Source organism: Sminthopsis crassicaudata, chromosome 4 (genome assembly GCF_048593235.1).
Source record: "Sminthopsis crassicaudata isolate SCR6 chromosome 4, ASM4859323v1, whole genome shotgun sequence".
NCBI classification, from domain to species: domain Eukaryota; kingdom Metazoa; phylum Chordata; class Mammalia; order Dasyuromorphia; family Dasyuridae; genus Sminthopsis; species Sminthopsis crassicaudata.
Genome location: NC_133620.1, coordinates 62,303,419 through 62,322,620, shown reverse-complemented (window position 1 = coordinate 62,322,620; position 19,202 = coordinate 62,303,419). Strand labels below are relative to the sequence as shown.

General features: G+C 33.8%; 1 protein-coding gene across 7 annotated transcripts in view; it reads right to left on the bottom strand.

Annotated features, from left to right (window-relative positions):
• RABGAP1L (RAB GTPase activating protein 1 like) overlaps nt 1-19,202 on the bottom strand; it is a 665,899-nt gene that overhangs the window by 284,767 nt on the left and 361,930 nt on the right. For all 7 annotated transcript variants that reach the window (XM_074308401.1, XM_074308399.1, XM_074308403.1 and 4 more), the window contains one exon: nt 5,966-6,079. In XM_074308401.1, the coding sequence (XP_074164502.1) occupies nt 5,966-6,079 (114 nt within the window). The remainder of the gene's footprint in view (nt 1-5,965; nt 6,080-19,202) is intronic.

Below are 19,202 nucleotides of genomic sequence, written 5' to 3'. Positions count from 1 at the left end.
AACATTCAACCTTAAATTAGCTGCCCATTTTATACTGTTTCATTGCACTCTGTTTTTGCAAAGCCCAGTAACCATGAAACCCCAACTTTAGTCAGTTATACAAAAAAATACTGGTATTATTACTATACAGCTTTAAGAGCTCTAAAAGAATGTTGGGAGAAGACAATATGAGCTGAAAATCTGAAGGAGAGTTGAAAAAAATAGGTTGAGGTGCAATACTTCTACCTATAAATATAATGATATTTTTAGTGATTCCTGGGGATCTAGGAAAAATTGGGAGACCAGCTAGAATGGATAAATCTGACTTTGGAACTTATTAGCTGTGTGAATTTAACAGTCACTTTATCCTGTCTGCCTCAGTTTCCTATTTTGTAAAGTGAGCTAAAGAAGAAAAAGCAAACAACTCCAGATTACCAAGAAAACCCCAACTAGGGTCACAACTAAACAACAATGGAAAACTAGTGGAAAAAATGGCAATATGAATAAAGCACTTGTCTCTCTATGGTGTTTATCTGTAATCCACAAGGTAAATGAAGTATTTATGTAACCAAGAGAAAAGGTAAGAAAGGGCTTCTTATGAGAACTACTGCCTAGGAATTATTTTGAGGAATTCTGTTTTAAAAAACTTTATAAATGGTTTGTGAGAAGTTAGCAATCAAATATCTAGAAGACTGTTTCTTGAAGAAAAGACAAAAAGATTCTATCTAATTCTCAAGAGAAAAATGAAGATGCTTAATTGATTTTAATCACTGCCTGAAAAGAAGTAAATGATTTAAGATTGAGGTTCAAGAAGAGTACACAGGAATGAAATATCAATATTTTGTAGGTTAGAGGAGTCTTTGGTGTTGATACTGGTTAAATACAAAATACTCTTTTAAAAAATTTATTATGGCTTAAAATTTTATTAAGATTTTCTGGGACAATACGTGAATATGTGTGTAAATTCATACTTATTTAAATATATAAATAGGAGTAATTATCCCCGTAAGCTGTGTATAAGCATCATCATCTTAAGGAAGTTTTTCCTGACCCCTCACAATTTCTAGTGTCCCCACATCTTATATTTATTTGACACAAATCTGTATGTATTTACTTATTTTTAATGTGCATATTGTGTCTCTCACTACAACAGAAGCTCCTTGGGAGGATTGTTGCATTCTTTGTACTTTTACTCTTGATGACAAGCACTGTGCTTGGCATATAATACATATTTAATAAATACTTATTGATTAACTAATAAATGAGAATGGTGTATCAAGTTTAATGGATAATTAACATTTAATGAATCTGAATGAAGGACTTGAGCTAATTAGTTAGGTGAGCCAAGAGTGCAAATTTGTTAATGGACTAAATTATCCAACACACTGCTAAGGTAGTGGTGCTGTACAAGATCCAAATAAATTAACAAGAGGAGGAGGTTTGTATTTTAATGACACTAAGTTTCATCCAAGGTGGGCAATGGGAAAGGACAAAATGGTAATGACTGCCTTTTTTTAAGTGTAGCAAATACTATCATTAAACTCAAGAATATTTATGTGCCCCTGGTGAGAGATCTATATTAAATCAGATAGACGAAGAACCAAAACTTAACAAAAAAAATCAATGAAGTGAAAAATAATTCATACCTATTACTAGAAATGTTAGCTGAGACACAAAAATATAAGTGGCATAAGTAAATTTTGTGATTACATTTGAAGCTAGAAAACTCAATAATGATTTGCATATTACAGAATCACAAAGCCCACTCAATAGTATCATATCCAGAAATTCAACTTTTACCTCTGTGGTAAAGGCTAAGTAAATATAGTTTTCTAAAACAAGATATCTGGGGAAAGAAAGGAAGGTTTATTTTTTTTTTTTTTGTCTTTTCAAATCACTGTACAATCAAATTTTTAACTTAGAAAAACCAGGCTATTGATTTCCCTGAAATATATTCAATTCCCACTATTATAGTCACAGCAGTAGCCTTTTTTTCAAAAAATAGTTACTTTAATCAGAAAATGAGAAAAAGCAACGTGCCTCAAATTAAATGGTCCATGACAGGTCACTTTAATCTATGATGATGAGAACTGTATTTTTGCCAATTGCTTTGACAGGCTGGACTGATTGTGTCCTTAAGAAGAAGTGTAAAGCTGAAAATAGACCAATAAACACTACTCAAGTTGTTTGTAGTCACAATCATGCAAACCTAATGAGAATAATTAAGCAAAAATCTTCAAAATGACAGGAGAGGTCCTTTGGAGCACTAGCTATAAAAAAAAAACGACCAACATCTAACACAAAAGTAGAGATCACTTGAAATACTAGGAAAAACTTTGGACTTAAAGAGTCAGAAACTTTGGACTTAAAAGAATCAAATCTTGATTCTTACCACTAAACTAGCTATAGGACTAAGGGGAAAAGTCACTTAAGTTCTCTAAGTCTGTTTATCCATTTTCAAAGAGTAGATATAATTTCTTACATTACTTAGCTTACAAAATATTGAATGCTTTATCTGGGCTATAATTATTGGTATGACAAACTGGTTACATCCTAAGATACATGCAATGTTTGTTTTTTGTTTTTTGTGGGGTTTTTTTTGTGAGACAGGACTGGTCCAAGTTGTGCAGAAACTCCTTTAATGATGAATCATTAGCAAGAGTTCAACTCAATTGGCTAAAAAAAGGGCAAAACCAAAAAAAAAAAAAAAAAAAAAAACTGCTAAGCAGTTATTTCTTGCCTAACTCCTCAAACACTATTTTGATATGTATAATTGACTGAACAAAAACCAGAAGCAAAAAGCTAGACCTAGCTCTGAAGCAGTACAAAAAACTCCAAATTCTTGATACTATTTTTTGACTTAAGATTTTCAACTTCCTCACACAAATTCATGACAACAGAAGAAGCTTTGAACCGTCTTGATTTCCTTTTAGTCAGAAGATGAGATTAAGAGAAGAAACTAGAATTGACAGCCCCATTAAAACATGACAGCAAGTTTTTAACAGTCTTCCTTCTTATCTGACAGCTCATATCATTTCTCATTTCACCAGGGCCCATAAAAAAACTTTTTTCAACTCCAATGTCAGACTCTTCCATCCTTAAAACTAGAATTATTTTTCAGACTTATATAACTGGAATTTTTCCAATACCTTCTTGATTATTCCAAGAACACTGCATATTATGTCTCTATTTTTGGACATTTTAATTTAATTGGTAGTGATCATTTCTGTTTTTGTTATTGTTCAGCCATTTTTTCAGTCATGCCCTACTCTCTGAGACCCCGTTTGGGATTTTCTTGGGCAAAAAAAAAAAAAAAAAACTTGCCATTTTCTTCTCCAGGCTCACTATAGAGATGAGGAATTTGAGGCAAACTAGACTAAGTGACTTGAGCAGGGTCACACAGATAGTAAGTGTTTGAGGCCATATTTCAGAAATCTGTACCTCTATGAACCATCTAATATCAATCAAAGAATTGTGAACAATCATTTTCTGATTAACAGGAATGAATATAAATGTCTAAAACAAACAAAAAGGTGATTTTCTGTACTACAAGCCAGAACATTCAGAGAATGGTATTCAAATTATACCTAAAAATGAATAGTTTTAAACAAGATTTGCGAGCTAAACACATAGCTTAGGATTTCTTGCTTTCACTGGATTTAAAAAAAAAAAACAGATTGTAAAATAACTAATAATAATAATAATAATTTAAAAAAGAAAAAAATCTTATAATTTTACTCTCCAGTAAAGCTATATTACATTCTTGCATGTTTGTTTTGATGTTGTAGGATATATATATATTTTTTTTTTCTTTTTTTTTTGGTTGAACTTAGTGTTTCACTCTTGCCTTCTAAAGAGAGGTCAGTATGCTCTTAAGTTTTAGTCACTTGTTTATTTCTAGCTCTGCATATTACATTCCCATATGAAAAGATCTCTCAGAAGAATACATTCATAATCATACTATTATCCTTCACAATGACCAGGGTTTTTTCTCAAAAAAGCACATGAAAAAAGTAGCAATGACCCAAGTGGGCTGATCATATAATCCTGAAAATGCTAATATTCTTCACAGAGATCCTTTTTTGCCATTGGTTAAATTCTAAGCCTATTCAATGAATAAGGGCAGACAGACTAATATTACTAAATGCAATTTTAAAATAACATCAACTCAATTAGGAAAGAAACTATTTCTTTCTTTCTTTTTTTTTTTTTAAGAAACTATTTCTAAAAGTACAAGTGACTGACCACTGAAAAGTGAAAATTCAACTTTTAATTATTTACAAGCTGATTATTTGATTTAGCCAGGTGCTCTTCTCCTCCCCACCTCCCAACCTGCTGCTAACTGACTTCTGGTTATTTTTCTACTGATTAAAAGCTTAACTAATGAGTCCTTAAAATAAGGCCATTGTTAGCTGATCAGATAACCTATTTGAGGGGGTGAAGGATAAAACTGTTGGTTAATATTGGGTCTCAGGATACTTTGTATTATTTTCTTTATCCATAAAAGACAGTGTAGATTAGTGTACAGAATACTAAGCTGAAAGTCCAGAAGATTTGTATCTAAATGCCATCTTTGACAGTGACCAATTAAATTGATCAAGTCATAAACTGTGTCTTAAAAATGTTTTAGGATTTACAGATGATGTCTAGAGAGCTCCCATCATAGGCATTCCCTCATACTAATGAAATCACATATCCTTTACTATATATTAAAAGCTAAGTAAGATAATTCTGCACATTTTATATAGTCTGAGAAAAAGAGATTTTTTGAAGGACAGCAATGAAAAACATTGCCATGGGCTATGCTACTATATTAAAATGCCGGCAGTTGTGAGAAACTTTGGTTTCCACACAGATCAAAATTTAAAGTATAAAAACTGTTTTTGCAAGCATTCTAACATGAGAGGGAAGAGAGACACATCAGAACAAAACATTAAGTAAATAATGAAGACAGGTCATTGGAACTCTGTATTATCAGAACAGATGGAGGTTTTTTAGAAACAAGAGCCAACCTCATCTTTTTTCTTTTCTTATCTCTGGTTAAAAAAAAAAAAAAATAGCATGTTTCAGTTTCTATCACTTCCTCTTCTTTCTCACTTCAGCCTCTAGTCTTCCTTGGTTTTTTTCAAGACTCAGTTCAAAATCCACCTTCTTCAAGAGGCATTTCCTGGAATCCTACCAACTTCCTCCGTATTCCCTTCCCACCTTGACTATTGCCTTTCCTCTGAGATTATCTCCCATTTACTCTGGTTATGGGGGGGGGGGGGGGGAGCGAGGGGGAGAAGACAGGAGGGAGGAGAAAGAAAGAGAAAAAAATATCCATTATTGTTTGCACACTGTCTTCCCCATGAGACTGTGATTCCTGGGAAACTAGATGGCACAGTGGATAGAGCAGCAGCAAGTCAGGATCTGGATTGAAAGTCTGGTCTCAGACACTTAACATTCACTAGGCTTTGTGACCTTGAGCAGGTCACTTAATCCCAACTGCCTCAGTAACTCCCCACCCAAAAACATGGGATTTTTCAGAATCAAGAACCAGATTGTTTCTTCTTTATATGTTGAGCATTTAATACACTTACTAATACATAATAAATGCTTAATAAACACTTATCTTTATCTCCAGAAAGGCATAGCCAACTGGTAATTCTTTTTTTCTATTTCAGTACTGAAAGAATCTTTAGCTCATCTCATTGTAAAAGCAAAGCAAAGCAGAGGGCATACTATGCTCTAATCACATAAGACAGGCTTCCAAGTAAAGAGGATCGTGGTTGGGGATTGAGAATATATGAGTAGTATGGAGAAAGGGTAATGGAAATATTGTGCATCCACTGGCTACTGATATTACACATTCTAAAGTTACAAAATAGGAAATAAAATAATTCTTAAGTATAGAATAAGTCTGCAGAACTTAGGATGTGGATTTGGAAATTAGTCCTTTATTTTTACTTTGTAAGAAAGAAGAAAAAGCAGGATGAAGAGGCTGTACCTTGCAGATTTTATAAAGGGATTCTTGACCATCTCCTCCAGTGTCTTTGAAGTGATCATGTGCAGGAAATGTTCGATGGATGTCTCGTGTTATAACACTCTCCTGGGCTGAGTCCTAAAAAAAATTTGAAAAAAATAACAAAACACAAACATGAAATTGCCATAAATATGAAAAAGCTCTTACAACAAGCCAATTGTTTACATCAGATGAACAATCTTGTCAGGTCAACCCTCCAAAAAATAAGGCATACAAACTCTTAAAGAAAATAACATCTGCCTAAAAGAAACTGTTATTTTTAAGAAAGCCAGGCTCCGAATCTCCAATATGGATGCCACTCTAAGATCAGTAGGAAATGATTACTCATCCAGTTGCTGTTCTGTTATTCTTGGAAACGTTGGTTATTGTATCTGTCTGAATGTCAAGAAAACAGTCTCTGACTCCCTCTAGCAACCCTAGTGGATACTTTTATTAATCCACACATTTCCAGCCAGTATCAAAAGAATGCTAATTGCAAATTAAAAGCATTGTTTAATGTCTTCTATGAGTAAAGATTTGACTATATTCCTTTCCCAGTCTCTCATAAAAGAAAAATGAGTTTTGAAGATGTATTTCTTTAATGAATTTTAATTCTTATTCTCTCTTGCCCAGAAAATCAAAAAAAGATGGGGACAGCTCTGATAAACTATGTGTTAAGCCAATGTCTTCTCTTCCTATCTCTTTTCAACTCAGCTTTTACTTCATGCTGGGTGGTAATTAGATCTTATATCATCTACTGGAAAAAAGGAAACAGACTGCAAAGCTCTATATTTGTCAGCAAGCACCCAAAACATTGGCAATGAGTTTCAAGGAAATTCTGCTGGCTTACAGGGGTAAATAAGAGACAAAATATCCCTTTTGACTTGCAATACAACCAAAGTCAAATGGCTCTTTACATTCTTCAACTTCTGAAATGGGACATAGAATCACTTTCTAATTGCAAAAGAAAAAGGAAGAATCCATTCAGGGCAATAAAAATGGCTTTAGGGAAGAGACTTTGAGATAATTTTCATTTTAAAAGAAGAGTCCTTGAGTATTCAAACTTTGTTTTATCTGGTATGGCAAAAGTCCCAAAATGGGAAATGAGTTTTCAGAAAGATAAGATCATGTTTTTATTGTCCTGATTTTTCCTAGTAGGAGAAAGGAGATCATCTTTTACAATAACAGCCTTCATTTATATATAGCTTGAAGAGCTGATCAAAGAAAACATCACCCAAGGTAGCAGTTTCTCAGGAAGTAGTGGTCTGACTGCTAACAGTTTTATCAGGAAATGGCCTAAAAGATCCTAGAAACACCTGGGGAACATGGCATCATGGGAAATTACTTAGCTTCCTTAGATTACAGAAACAAAAATCTAAAAAATGTATAATTTTAGACTGTGAAGGCACCTTAGAAATTACCAACTTTAATTATTCTTGACTAAATTTCCCTTTTTTAGGCTTACTTTTTAAAACTCTGTATATCTGGACAGTTATATATTCTTCCCACATACTCAGGTGCTCCAGGGAATAATGTCTGGAATTTCACTGGAGGTAGAACAGGCACAATTTGTTTTTCTATTCCCTTCTCTATTTCCATTCTGCAACCTAAATATGCACTTTAGCTACACTGCTTAAATATATCTTTAATGACAATGAAGGTCAAGCAGCATAACACACTACTACAATTGGTAATAATAACAATAAAATATCTTTTATATACAGTTTTGAGATTTGCCCAACACTTTACAAATATTATATAATTCGATTCTTGCAAAAACCCCTAGGAGGCAGGTATTATCCCCATTTTACAGATGAGGAAATTGAACAGAGAGTATTGAAGTGACTTGCCCAAATCAAACAAGCTAGTAAGTATCTGAAGGTAGGTTTGAACTCAGGTCTTCCTGATTCCAATCCCAGTGATCTATCTATTGCAAAACCTAACAGCTTCTAAAAGTTCAAGAAGTGAACTAATAGTGAAAATCAAGATGGATGTGAAGTCAGAGAACCTGGTTTTGAATCAAGGGTCTTCTACCTATGTGACTTTCAACATGTCATTTTGCTTTGTAGGCCTCAACTTATTTATCTGTAAAATTACATCAAATGACGTTTTTTAAAAATTCCTCTGTGCTGTTCATAAGAAGCAGAGAGAAGAGCAACTTAATACTTCAGAATTTGCTTCCTCCATGGAAGAATGAATATCCTTCCCTCTACTACTATTCCCTCTGAATATCAGAGGCTTGGTTTCCTTTTATATCATGGGTAGATGAATCTTGAAACGATCTGTGAGCTCCCTACTTTAGTGAGAGAAGAGCTCTGAAATGCTAAAGAAATGCAGCTTTTTAAAAATAAAATTCTTCTCAGTAGATTTTATACCTTTTATGTGGAAGCCTTCTAGACCTAAAGCACAACTCTATACACTAATAAAACACAACACTGTACACTAATGATAATGGGTATAAACTAAATGATTCTTAGTGATCTTAAACTTTAAAGATTTTTAGTGTCTTAAAATTTCCAAGGTAATTTCTCCCCCCTTATCCTCAAACATGGAAAGACATTCTCCATGTAAAAAAACCTTTATGCTACTTTTTTTTTTTCCAGTGGGGGGAGGGTGCAAGAATAGGAGGAAATAAAAACAATAAATGCTTGATAATTGAAAAAAAAATTTTTTAAGTTAGCATGTATATACATATGAAAAAATGAAAGAGAATTAATAACAGAAGGCATAGAGCCAAAGCAGAATCAGGTTTCTCAAAGGTCACGTTCTTGTGTTGAGCTGAGATGCAATGCAAATTGCTGAGGTATAATGATAGTAGAGCTGCTGAGGAAAAAAAAAAAAATGGAGGTAAAGGGAAGTGAAGGCAGGACCTTCCTTGACTACCACAACTCATTTAAGTATTTTGGAAACACACAAGATCTGCTCTGCATCTTGGGGCTTTTCTGGGATAAAAATTATGTAAGGGTTGAATTCTGCATATTCTTGAGAACACAGAATCCACGTATCATTCTTGAAGACAATTTAAACTCATTCTATAACTCATTCTTTTTTTATTTCCAAATTTTTGAGGCACAAAACTAAATTATTCATGGAAAAAGACATCAGTCTGAAGAATTATAAAAATCTGTGTTCCAACAAAAAAGGACATGGTGATTGCACTGGAAATCTGTTAAATAACAGTTTCTAGAATATAGGACAAATATCTTGATTAACTTTTGATCATTTGAGAAATAAGGTCAATTTTTCCTCCTATTATTGCAAGCATTACACTATTTATCCATAAAGAATTTTTCCCACTGACATGCTTATAATAATTCATGCTCTTTTTGAATTTTTTAATGTCCCTTGGAAAGAATCATCAGCTACTCTTTTGTTTTGGGGGAAAGTGGGGAGGAAGAAACAAAGAAGTAGCAGCAAGGATGACAAAGAGAAGTTTGGATGGTTTCAATCTATTGCTTTTGATATGGTTGGTTCTATATTGTTAACAATGGTAAAGTGCTCAATTGGAATTTTTCTAGTGTGACCAAATTGATGAAGTATAGAAGTAATGGACAACTAGAGGGCTAGTGTATCCACCTTGTATCAGACCTAGAGTCAGAAAGATTCATCTTCCTAAATTCAAATCTGGACTTAGATATTTAACTACCTGTGTGACCCTGAGCAAATCATTAACTTAATTAAATCCTTCAGTTTCTTCAGCTACAAAATAAGGTGAAGAAGGAAAGAGCAAACCACTACAGTATCTTTGTCAAGAATTTGCCAAATTTGGGGAGAATTCTGGGAAGATGATGGAGTAAGTTGGTAAATCTCAAGGTCTCCAGATTTCTCCCATAAATAGAACAAATTTGCACCTCAGGGTGAACACAGACTGGTGAAAAATCAAGAACAATTCAGGCATAATAGGGATCCTCCTGACACAACCCCAGAAGATCTGAAGAAAGATCCTGGCTGGGGATTAATTAGGAAAAAAAATTCAAGAAAAACAAGATGTTAATGGGAGTAAAAAAGTTAAACTAGGAAAGGAAGTACACATTATAAAAGATGAAAATAATTTTTTGAAAAGTAGAATTGGGCAAAGAGAAGCCAGTGAAGCTATGAGAGACCAAGAAATAATAAAACAGATTCTAAAGAATGAGAAAATTAATGTAAAAAAATCTTATAAGAAAAATGGCAGATCTGGAGAACAGATCAAGAAGAGAAAATATAAAAATAACTGGATTGCCAGAAAGTTGTGACCAAGAAGAGAACCAAAGAGAACACAATAATGCAGGAAATAATCCAAGAAAATTGTCCTGGAGTGATTGAACATGAGGGGAGAGTAGAAATAGAAAAACCCCAATCATCATCTCAAAGAGATTTTTTGTGGAAAACACTTAGGAATATTATTGCCAAATTTTGAAACCTTCAGATCAAAGAAAAAATTTTGCAAGAAACAAGAGAAAAAAATCCAAATACACTGGAGCTGCAATTAAAACTATACAAGACTTATCAGAAGCTAAAAGACCACAGGCCCTGGAATCATATCTACCAACAATCAAAAGAACTAAGCCTACGGTGAAAAATATCATATCCAGCTAAATTATCTATAACTTTGAATGAGAAAAAAATGGACATTCAACGAACTTGCAGATTTTCAGGATTTTTTCTATCAACCAAACCCTAACTTAACAGAAAATTTAATATACAAGAGTCAATATAAAAGATCAATTTTAAGGAACTTAACATGAACAATCTGTTTAAACATGGACAAATTGGATTTGGCTTTTTTTTTTTAAAACATAGGAATATGTATGGATTCACATCAACAACAGGGTAACTCAAAGACTGGCAGAGTAAAGGCTAAAATAGTAATCATGTTATACAAATGAAGTGTAGAAGAAGAATAGGGGGTAGGGAAGGGCTCATAGTTCTGAAAAGCTACACACATCAGGAATGGATTCAATAAGCAGCATTACACATATGCCATGAATGGTATAACACCCTCCAAAATCTATATAAGAGGGGAGAGAGGTGTGGATAAGGAAGCAAAGGGTGAGGGAAGAAGACAAGCAAGGGATTCGTGGGTTGGGGAGGTGAAGTAATAGCAAGGCAAGTCATGGAGCAGAATTTAATTAAAGAAGTAACAGGGATAGGAAAGACATGTCTGTGTATATGGAGTGTGTGTGGGTGTAAGTGTGTATAAGTATGTATATATTTACATATGAATATACAAATATATCTTTTCTTAACTATAGCTTCTTAGGAATGGGAGGGGAATGAAAGGGGAGAAAGAATAAAATAAATAAGGTGTACAGCAGAGAATCAAAGAACAATTTACAAAGAAATTTAAAAATTGGACATTCATGAATATAATTTCATTAACTAATATACTTTCTTTATCTGGTAATTTATTGCTATATATTTTGAATATACCCTGATGTTCTGCTGGGCACAAAAATCTAATTTTTTGTTTTACTTTATGTTACTTTGTATTTCTTTTCTGTTTTGCTCAGCTTTTTTTAAAAAAATATTTTTTTTAAATTAAATTAAATCTAAAAAAAATTTTGCCAAATTTATCACAAAGCAGGACATGACTGAAATGACTAAATAACATCAACAAATAAAAGCAATATCCCCCAAAATAATCAAAATATCACAGATCTGGAGGTAAACAGAAATTCAGAAACCATCAAATAAATGTCCTCACTTTACAGAAGAGGAAAATGAAGGCCAGAAAAGTTATCCAAAAAATAGCACAGAGATAGAAGAGATAGACACATTGATCAAGATCTGAACTCAAATCCTCTGAATCCGTAGCCAGTGCTCTTCTCTAATCATTAACTGTCCTTTGCTTTGCCCTATTTTCACTACTTTACTTATTCCAGTACTTCAATCAAAGTTTCTCTCCTATTTTAGATATAAAAGGACTGGAAAGAAAAAGAAAGAATCACTTCAAGTCTACTTTTTGACCTTGAAAAAGTTAAATAACTCATCAAGGCTTCTTTCTTTATCTTGACCTTGAAAAAGTTAAATAAACTCATCAAGGCTTCTTTCTTTATCTTGAAGTTTAAAGTTTTTTTCAGACCAAATGAACCTTAATGGCTTCCAAGCCCCCTTCTAACTTTAAATTCTATGACAAATGACAACTTCCATTAAACACATGCTCTGTCATGGTGCTAGTATGTAAAGACAATTATGGACAGTTAATTATAATCCATAATTAGTCAGCTGATAGCTGTTAGGCCTTTTAAAAATTTGACCTTTAAAACACACTTTCTGTTTGAACTCCACAGGGACCCCTCTTTAGTTCCATACTGTTGTCAGATCCATGCTGAAACACTACTAGTAAGTCTGCTTGCACTTCCTTGCAAACAGATGGGTTTACAGGGGTAGATCCGATTTAGTCATCCTTGATGTTTGCAAAAAGGAAAGGAGAAGATGTAAAAGCAGCTTCCTGTTTCAAGTATACTACAATCCATTAGTTGAAAACAGCAACAGAAAAACCTTGAATCTCTGCCAGTTTTCATTCTTTGAATTATGGGTAAAGATTTGAACATAATTGGAGAAATACTAAAGCAAAAAGCAAGCCCTGTCTTTTCAAATAAATCATATTAGGAATAATCTGCTTTCTGGGCATTTCATGCAAATTGCTAGCAATGCTCTGAAAGTCAAAGTATTGACTTAAAGGTCGAAGAAAAGAGACAAGAGAACAATATAGACCTCAACAATAACTATCAAAAGTGAATGCAGGCAAAAAGAGAGGCTTGAGGGATAAAAACAAAAACCAAACAAAATCTCCCAGATCCACAGAAGAAAACCTGTTCAGAAAGGAAAGATCATATAAAAGAAATCCTATTTAACATATATTTTAACATATTTAACATGTATTAGACTACCTGCCATATAGGTGGAGGAATGGGTGGGGGGGAAAGGGGAAAATTTGGAACAGAAGGTTTTACAAGGGTCTATGTTGAAAAATTACCCATTCATATGTTTTGTAAATAAAAACATAATAAAAAAAGAGATCCTAAGAGAATTCTTGAGTGAAAAACAGCCTCTTTATTCAAAAACCTGAGGTCTTGGTGTCTACAATCCTATATTTTATTTCCCAGATTATGTTCCAGCACCGGGGTCAGTATTATAATTGAATAATTTCAAGGTACATCAAAGTATCTGGCATCGGTCTTGTTCATATACTGACTCAAAGACAGAATAACAGGGATATATGCAATTTATTTATTGATCATTGAATTTACATTCCAATAGGGATGAACAACATGCACTGGGTACTGATGTCCAGAGAAGGACCTTTGAGGTAGGAAAATTACAAGAATGGGAACCAAGTGAGTGGAGCCACTGGGGAGTTAACTGACATACTTCTTCCAGAAGTAATAATAGAATCATTTTGATTATGCTTCCAGAACTGTAAAAGGGGAGATGGATGGAATATGCACCAGGATGATGGCTGTTGATTAGGTAGCCGTGGAACCACTGGTGTCAAGCCCATGTTTAGTGGATGATAATGTCAACTCATAATCAAAACAACAGAGCCCCAGAACAGAAGTTTCAGGATCAGAAGAAGTAATTGGAGGAGCAAAGGGATATGTAGAGCACAGTTAAAGAAAGAAAGAATTTCAAAAAGGAGCACATAAAACTTGCTTTATCACTGACTCCTAATACTTCAGTATTAACATTTCTCCAAACATTTTCTCCATTTATCCCTATCCTTTCTTTCCCTTTGTTTCCAGAGCAAAACAAACTCTATCTTCCTTCTTATATTAATTACTACATTATTTATGGTTGTACACCTTACAAAAGACATATTTTTAAGTCTATATAAGCTGTACATACTGGCTACTCTTTGTTCACATACATATAATCCCATTCAAAACCTGTAGCAGACCTACGGAATGTCAACTTTTAAAGAGGAGAATTTGTATATTCACCGAGATATATTTTACCTAACTTACTTACTTTGGCCAACAAGGAACATGGTAATTTGAGACAAACATTGAGGAAAAAAGTGGATAAGAGATTGCTTAATTCCTAGGCAAATTTTAACAATTTCAGTGGAATAAGAAATGTTTGGGATATGTGGTAATCCTACATTTAAATACAAATGGCAAAACAGTCTATTAAAATATGTGATTATAAAATGTTACAGTATTGTTACTTTCACTTAAACTGGAGCTTTAAAAAAAAAACTATAATTATTTAAATACTTGTCATATTCCCTTCTACCTCCTTTTCCTTCCAAATGAATTGCAAGCTCTTTGAGAACAAGGTCCAAGTCTTAAACTCATATTTGTTTTGCTCCCAAAAGAGTAACTTACATGTTGGATTCGTCCCATAATTATTTGTTGAATTGTACTTAACTGAACCAGGAAAGATTTATATTCGGCTTTTCATAAGAAGCACATCTCTTTATTAGCATGTGAGTTTCAGTCACCTGAGAATGAAAACTATACTGATCACAACTTCATTAAATTGGAAAAGAAATGAATAGAAAAAACAGAAGTGTTTGTCCCTGGCAGGACATAATTAGTCTAGATATCAATTATAACCCCTACTTTAGTGGAATGAAATAGTTTAAGTTGGTCCAACACATGTACAATAATCAAATTATTTTTGCAACATGCTGGTTAACAATTATAACTCACTTCTCTGGAAATATATGTTTGTTAAGTTTTTTTTTCTACTAAAAAAGGAGAAATCACATCAAAATTTTTCACCTCAATAGTATGTTTCTGTCTGCTTTCCCCTTGACCCCTTCTAATTCCATCTTATTCAGAAGAAGGTGGGAAATTTTTTTTTTGTGACATATACAGAATCTATTCATATTGGGGAGGGAGGGAGAGAAGGAAGGAAGGAAAGAAGGGAGGGAGAAAGAAACAAAATTACAAACGGTACTAATCAAAGTAAATATTTATGTTTCACTTTGTGCATTGTCAGGTGCATCCATAAAAGATGAGAGCGGCCGCTAGATGGCGCAGTGGAGAGTGCCATCCCTGAAGTCAGGAGCACCTAAGGACCTAAATTCAAATTCAGCCTCACACACTTAATACTTCCTAGCTGTGTGACCCTGGGCAAGTCACTTAACTTCAATTGCCTCAAGGGAAAAAAAAAAAAAAGATGATAAATATTCCAAGACCTACCATATACATTCAGATGCCTGAATAAAATACATTTAATGCAATATATCCATAAATGTATTGTTTTTTGCAAGATTAAAGAACATGGAGACAAAAATCATCTTTTCTTAGAGTTTCAACAAAATAAAAACTTCTTTCTATAGCTCATACTCGCAACTAAATCAAAAGTAGCATGAAAAATAAATCATCCCTTAGCAAAATTTACATGCATGTAAAACAGATTTAGGGGAAAATTAGAATGAAAATTGCACATTGATTTTTTTCTCCAAATCAAAATATTGTCAACAAAATGCACATGATATATACTTTTACTTGGAATATCAAAGAAGGATAGGACTTGTATTAATGATGAATGTTGGAGGGGATGTGGGAAAACTGGGATACTGATGCATTGTTGGTGGAACTGTGAATGGATCCAACCATTCTGGAGAGCAGTTTGGAACTATGCTCAAAGGGCTAACAAATTGTGTATACCCTTTCAACCGGCAGTCTTGGGTCTGTATTTCAAAAAGGGTCTGTATCATAAAAAAAGGAAAAGGACTTACATTGCAAAAATATTTGTAGCAACCTTTTCTGTAGTGGCAAGAAACTGAAAATTGACTGGATGCCCATGAGTTGGAGAATGGCTGAATAAAAATATGAATATTACGGAATATTATTGTTCTATAAGAATCGATCAGTAGGCTGATTTCAGAAAGGTTTGGAAAAACGTACATGAACTGATTCTGAGTGAAGTGAGCAGAACCAGGAGAATATTATATACGCAACAACAAACTGATACAATGGTCAATTCTGATGGACTTGGTTCTTTTCAACAATGAGGTGATTCAGGCCAATTCCAATAGACTTGTGAAGGAAAAAGCCATCTCCACCCAAAGAAAGAACTGTGGGGACTGAATGTGAATCACATCCTTTTTGTCGTTATTTGCTTGCTTTTTGTTTTCTTTTTCATCTTTTTTCTTTTTGATCTGATTTTTTCTTGTACAGCATGATAATTATGGAAATATGTATAGAATTGAAAATGTTTAACATATACTGGATTAATTGCTGTCAAAAGGAAGAGGAAGGGAAGGAGAAAATATTTGGAATACAGGGTTTTGCAAGGCTGAATGTGGAAAACTATGCATATATTTTGAAATAAAAAGCTAAACAATTTTTAGATTTAAAAAAATTTACTTTATTTTCAATTCATGGAGCAAAACAAGTATTTCCATAACAGTCCAATTAAAAAAAAATGATTGCATATGAACCTGCATATCTAATATACAACTTGCTACTCTCTCCAAAATTATCAAGTAAATTTCTTTTTTTTTTTCCCTTCTTGATATAGTTTGACAAGAACATGATGCCATCTCATGCAGGCTTATTTCCAAGTTTCATGCATTTTTTTTTTTTTATCTAAGTCACCTGATGAGTTTTTCATGTATCTAGCATGACAAATACTATTTGTCTCCAGACAAAAATTTTCTCCATTAAAAAAGGTTTTCTCTTGTGCCTTCAGAAATTTTGTTACTGAACCATCTCCCAACTCCCTGGGCTGACTTCCCCCGTAGTATGAATTAAAGTCTGTATGGACAAAGTTCTATACTTCCTCTGAATCCCTCAAAATTTCCTTTTTTCCATTTTAAGGTATGTTTTAAATCATGCCCCAATTTCCCTTCCTCTATCATAAATTTTAAGACAGAAAGATCATGTCCCCATAGGGTTCCCATCATTTTGACCATCCCAGTAATTCTAATAATGTTGGTAATAATAATTCTAATAATGTTGGTAATAATAATTCTAATAATGTTGGTAATTCTGAATTGCATTTCCAATTGTTAGTTCCTCCACTTATTGGTAAGTTAAGTTAGAAAGTCATGGGAGTTTGGGGGAGGGGGAAGGGAAAGAGTGTGCAACTGAGTGGGGAAAGAGGAAGGGAGGCTAAGACATACAGACAGAAAGACAAAGTCTGGAATCTGCTTTTACTACTATTTATCATTCCAAGCCTTTGAGCGTCTTTCCTACTTCCCATCTACTTATTCTTCCTAACCAGGTGGTCTATAACTTTAAGCAAGGTCCTCAAAGCTCAGCTGATAATTTCGCTCTCTCACACAGGCAGAAAAAGAAAACTAAGGAAGCCTGCCAAGTCATTCAAGGTAATTGAACTTCAGAAGGCATACCATATTTTGTTGCCATCATCCCTGACAAACAGAACTCATAGTTTGATTTGAATTTGTCCTCAGGCGAGCATGATCAAGCATGGAATTAGCAAGACTTATTCTGTCACTGATAGCATCTTGTGACAAGATTATCCACACTATCCTCAAAGTACAGGGGGGAAAAAAGTGGTGGGGTTAACAATTTTGTTTTTAATTACAATCACAGTAAAATGATACTGTGCTTAAGGACAATGCAAACAAATTAGGTATTAAAAGCATAACTAGGTCAGCATGAAATGGTATACTGGGCTTGGGGATCTAAGAGATACAGTAAGTCCAGATGCTTTGGCTTCCAGGCTTCAGGGGGACATAACTGTTCAGTGACCAAGGGGACACCTCTAATGAAATAGAGACCCTCTCTCTCACAGAAGAGCAGAAAAGGGGGCCTACCTAAGATTAGAATTAGATTGTTCACAAGAACACCTTAGATAAAGTGTATAAAGTGGGTAGGAAGGAAAAGATTTTGTTTCATTTTTAAAAAATGTTTAATGAGTAAAAGAGCTAATTTGTGTTTGTTTTGTTTTAACTAGTGATTCAAGTACTTGAGAAATACCCAATGAATCAGTGGCCTGACTGAAAAATAATGTTATAACATTCCCAACTAGAGTATCATCCTATTTTATTAGTTTTGAATGACTATATTGGCCTACTTAAGCAGTTTATCAGCTACCTCACTGTACTCCAGAGATTCCTAAATTATAACTGGAGTTGAAATAATCCCATATTCTCTATATCATAATGGTCCTTGGTGTTTTGGCCTAAAAGAAACTCTATTCACTATTAACTAGTCATATTGACTTCTCAAGCTCAGCTAAATTGACTTAATAAGAAATGAACTCGTATTAGTTAAAAGCTTTATTTTCTACAATGAATAGAATCAGAAAGCTTTGGTTTAAGGCTAAAAGAGGCTGAGAGGGAAAATGAGGACACTGAGATAACAATAGATAGACACTATTGTTAATGAGAATACCAAGTCTGTGAGACACAAAGAAATTGAATTGATGACCTGGAAAATAAGATCAAATTAAGAAATAAAAGGCTAGTTTGACATTCCAAAAGACATAAAAGATGATTAAAGGAAAAATAGCCCCTCCTCCCCATGGGAAAAAACAAACAAACACACAAAGCTGCTAGAGAAAGTTAATTCACTGTATAGTGTGTTTCATCTGACACAAACCAAATAAATACCAATCAACTAACATGGCAGAAATTCATGCCCCATAAAAAATGTGGCTTCAAAAATCAGATTCACACCTAGTATAGAGCTGGGAAATATTCTAGTCTTGTACTATACAGCCTCACCAAGGGAAGATATATTTCTGTCACAAGACAACTGAGCAACGACAGTAATATTACTGTGGTAATGGGTATCTGTGGGGCAAATGCATTTGACCTCGTCCTGAGATGGGGTGTACTGGTACAGATTTCAAACTGGAGTTCACTGCCTTCTGACCCCATTTCTTAACAACTGGAAACAGGAAAAAATCGTGTTGGGATTTAGAGAGAGAGCTATAATTTGGAAGAAGGTAACTTTGAATGTCAAAGAGAACAGACTTTATGGCTGAGGAATGAGATAGTTCTTTAAACTTAGTCTAGCAAAGACCCATCAGAAATTTTAGAAAGGTATTCCTCACCCTCTATAAATTACAAATGAGCACATCTTTAAGATAGTAAGTGCTGAAATCTCTAAAATCTACACTATTTTAGGAACTAGTTAAGACTGTGCATCAGTTTAGATAATTACCAAGGTTTTACTGGACCACTTTAGGAAGTCAATTCTACTGTATTCAATGGAGAAATGGTAAACTTGTTTAGATTCATGCTCTGCAACATGGTTTTCCTTTTTTAGATGGCCTTCAGACTTTTTAAAAAAACATAGTAGAGAAAATG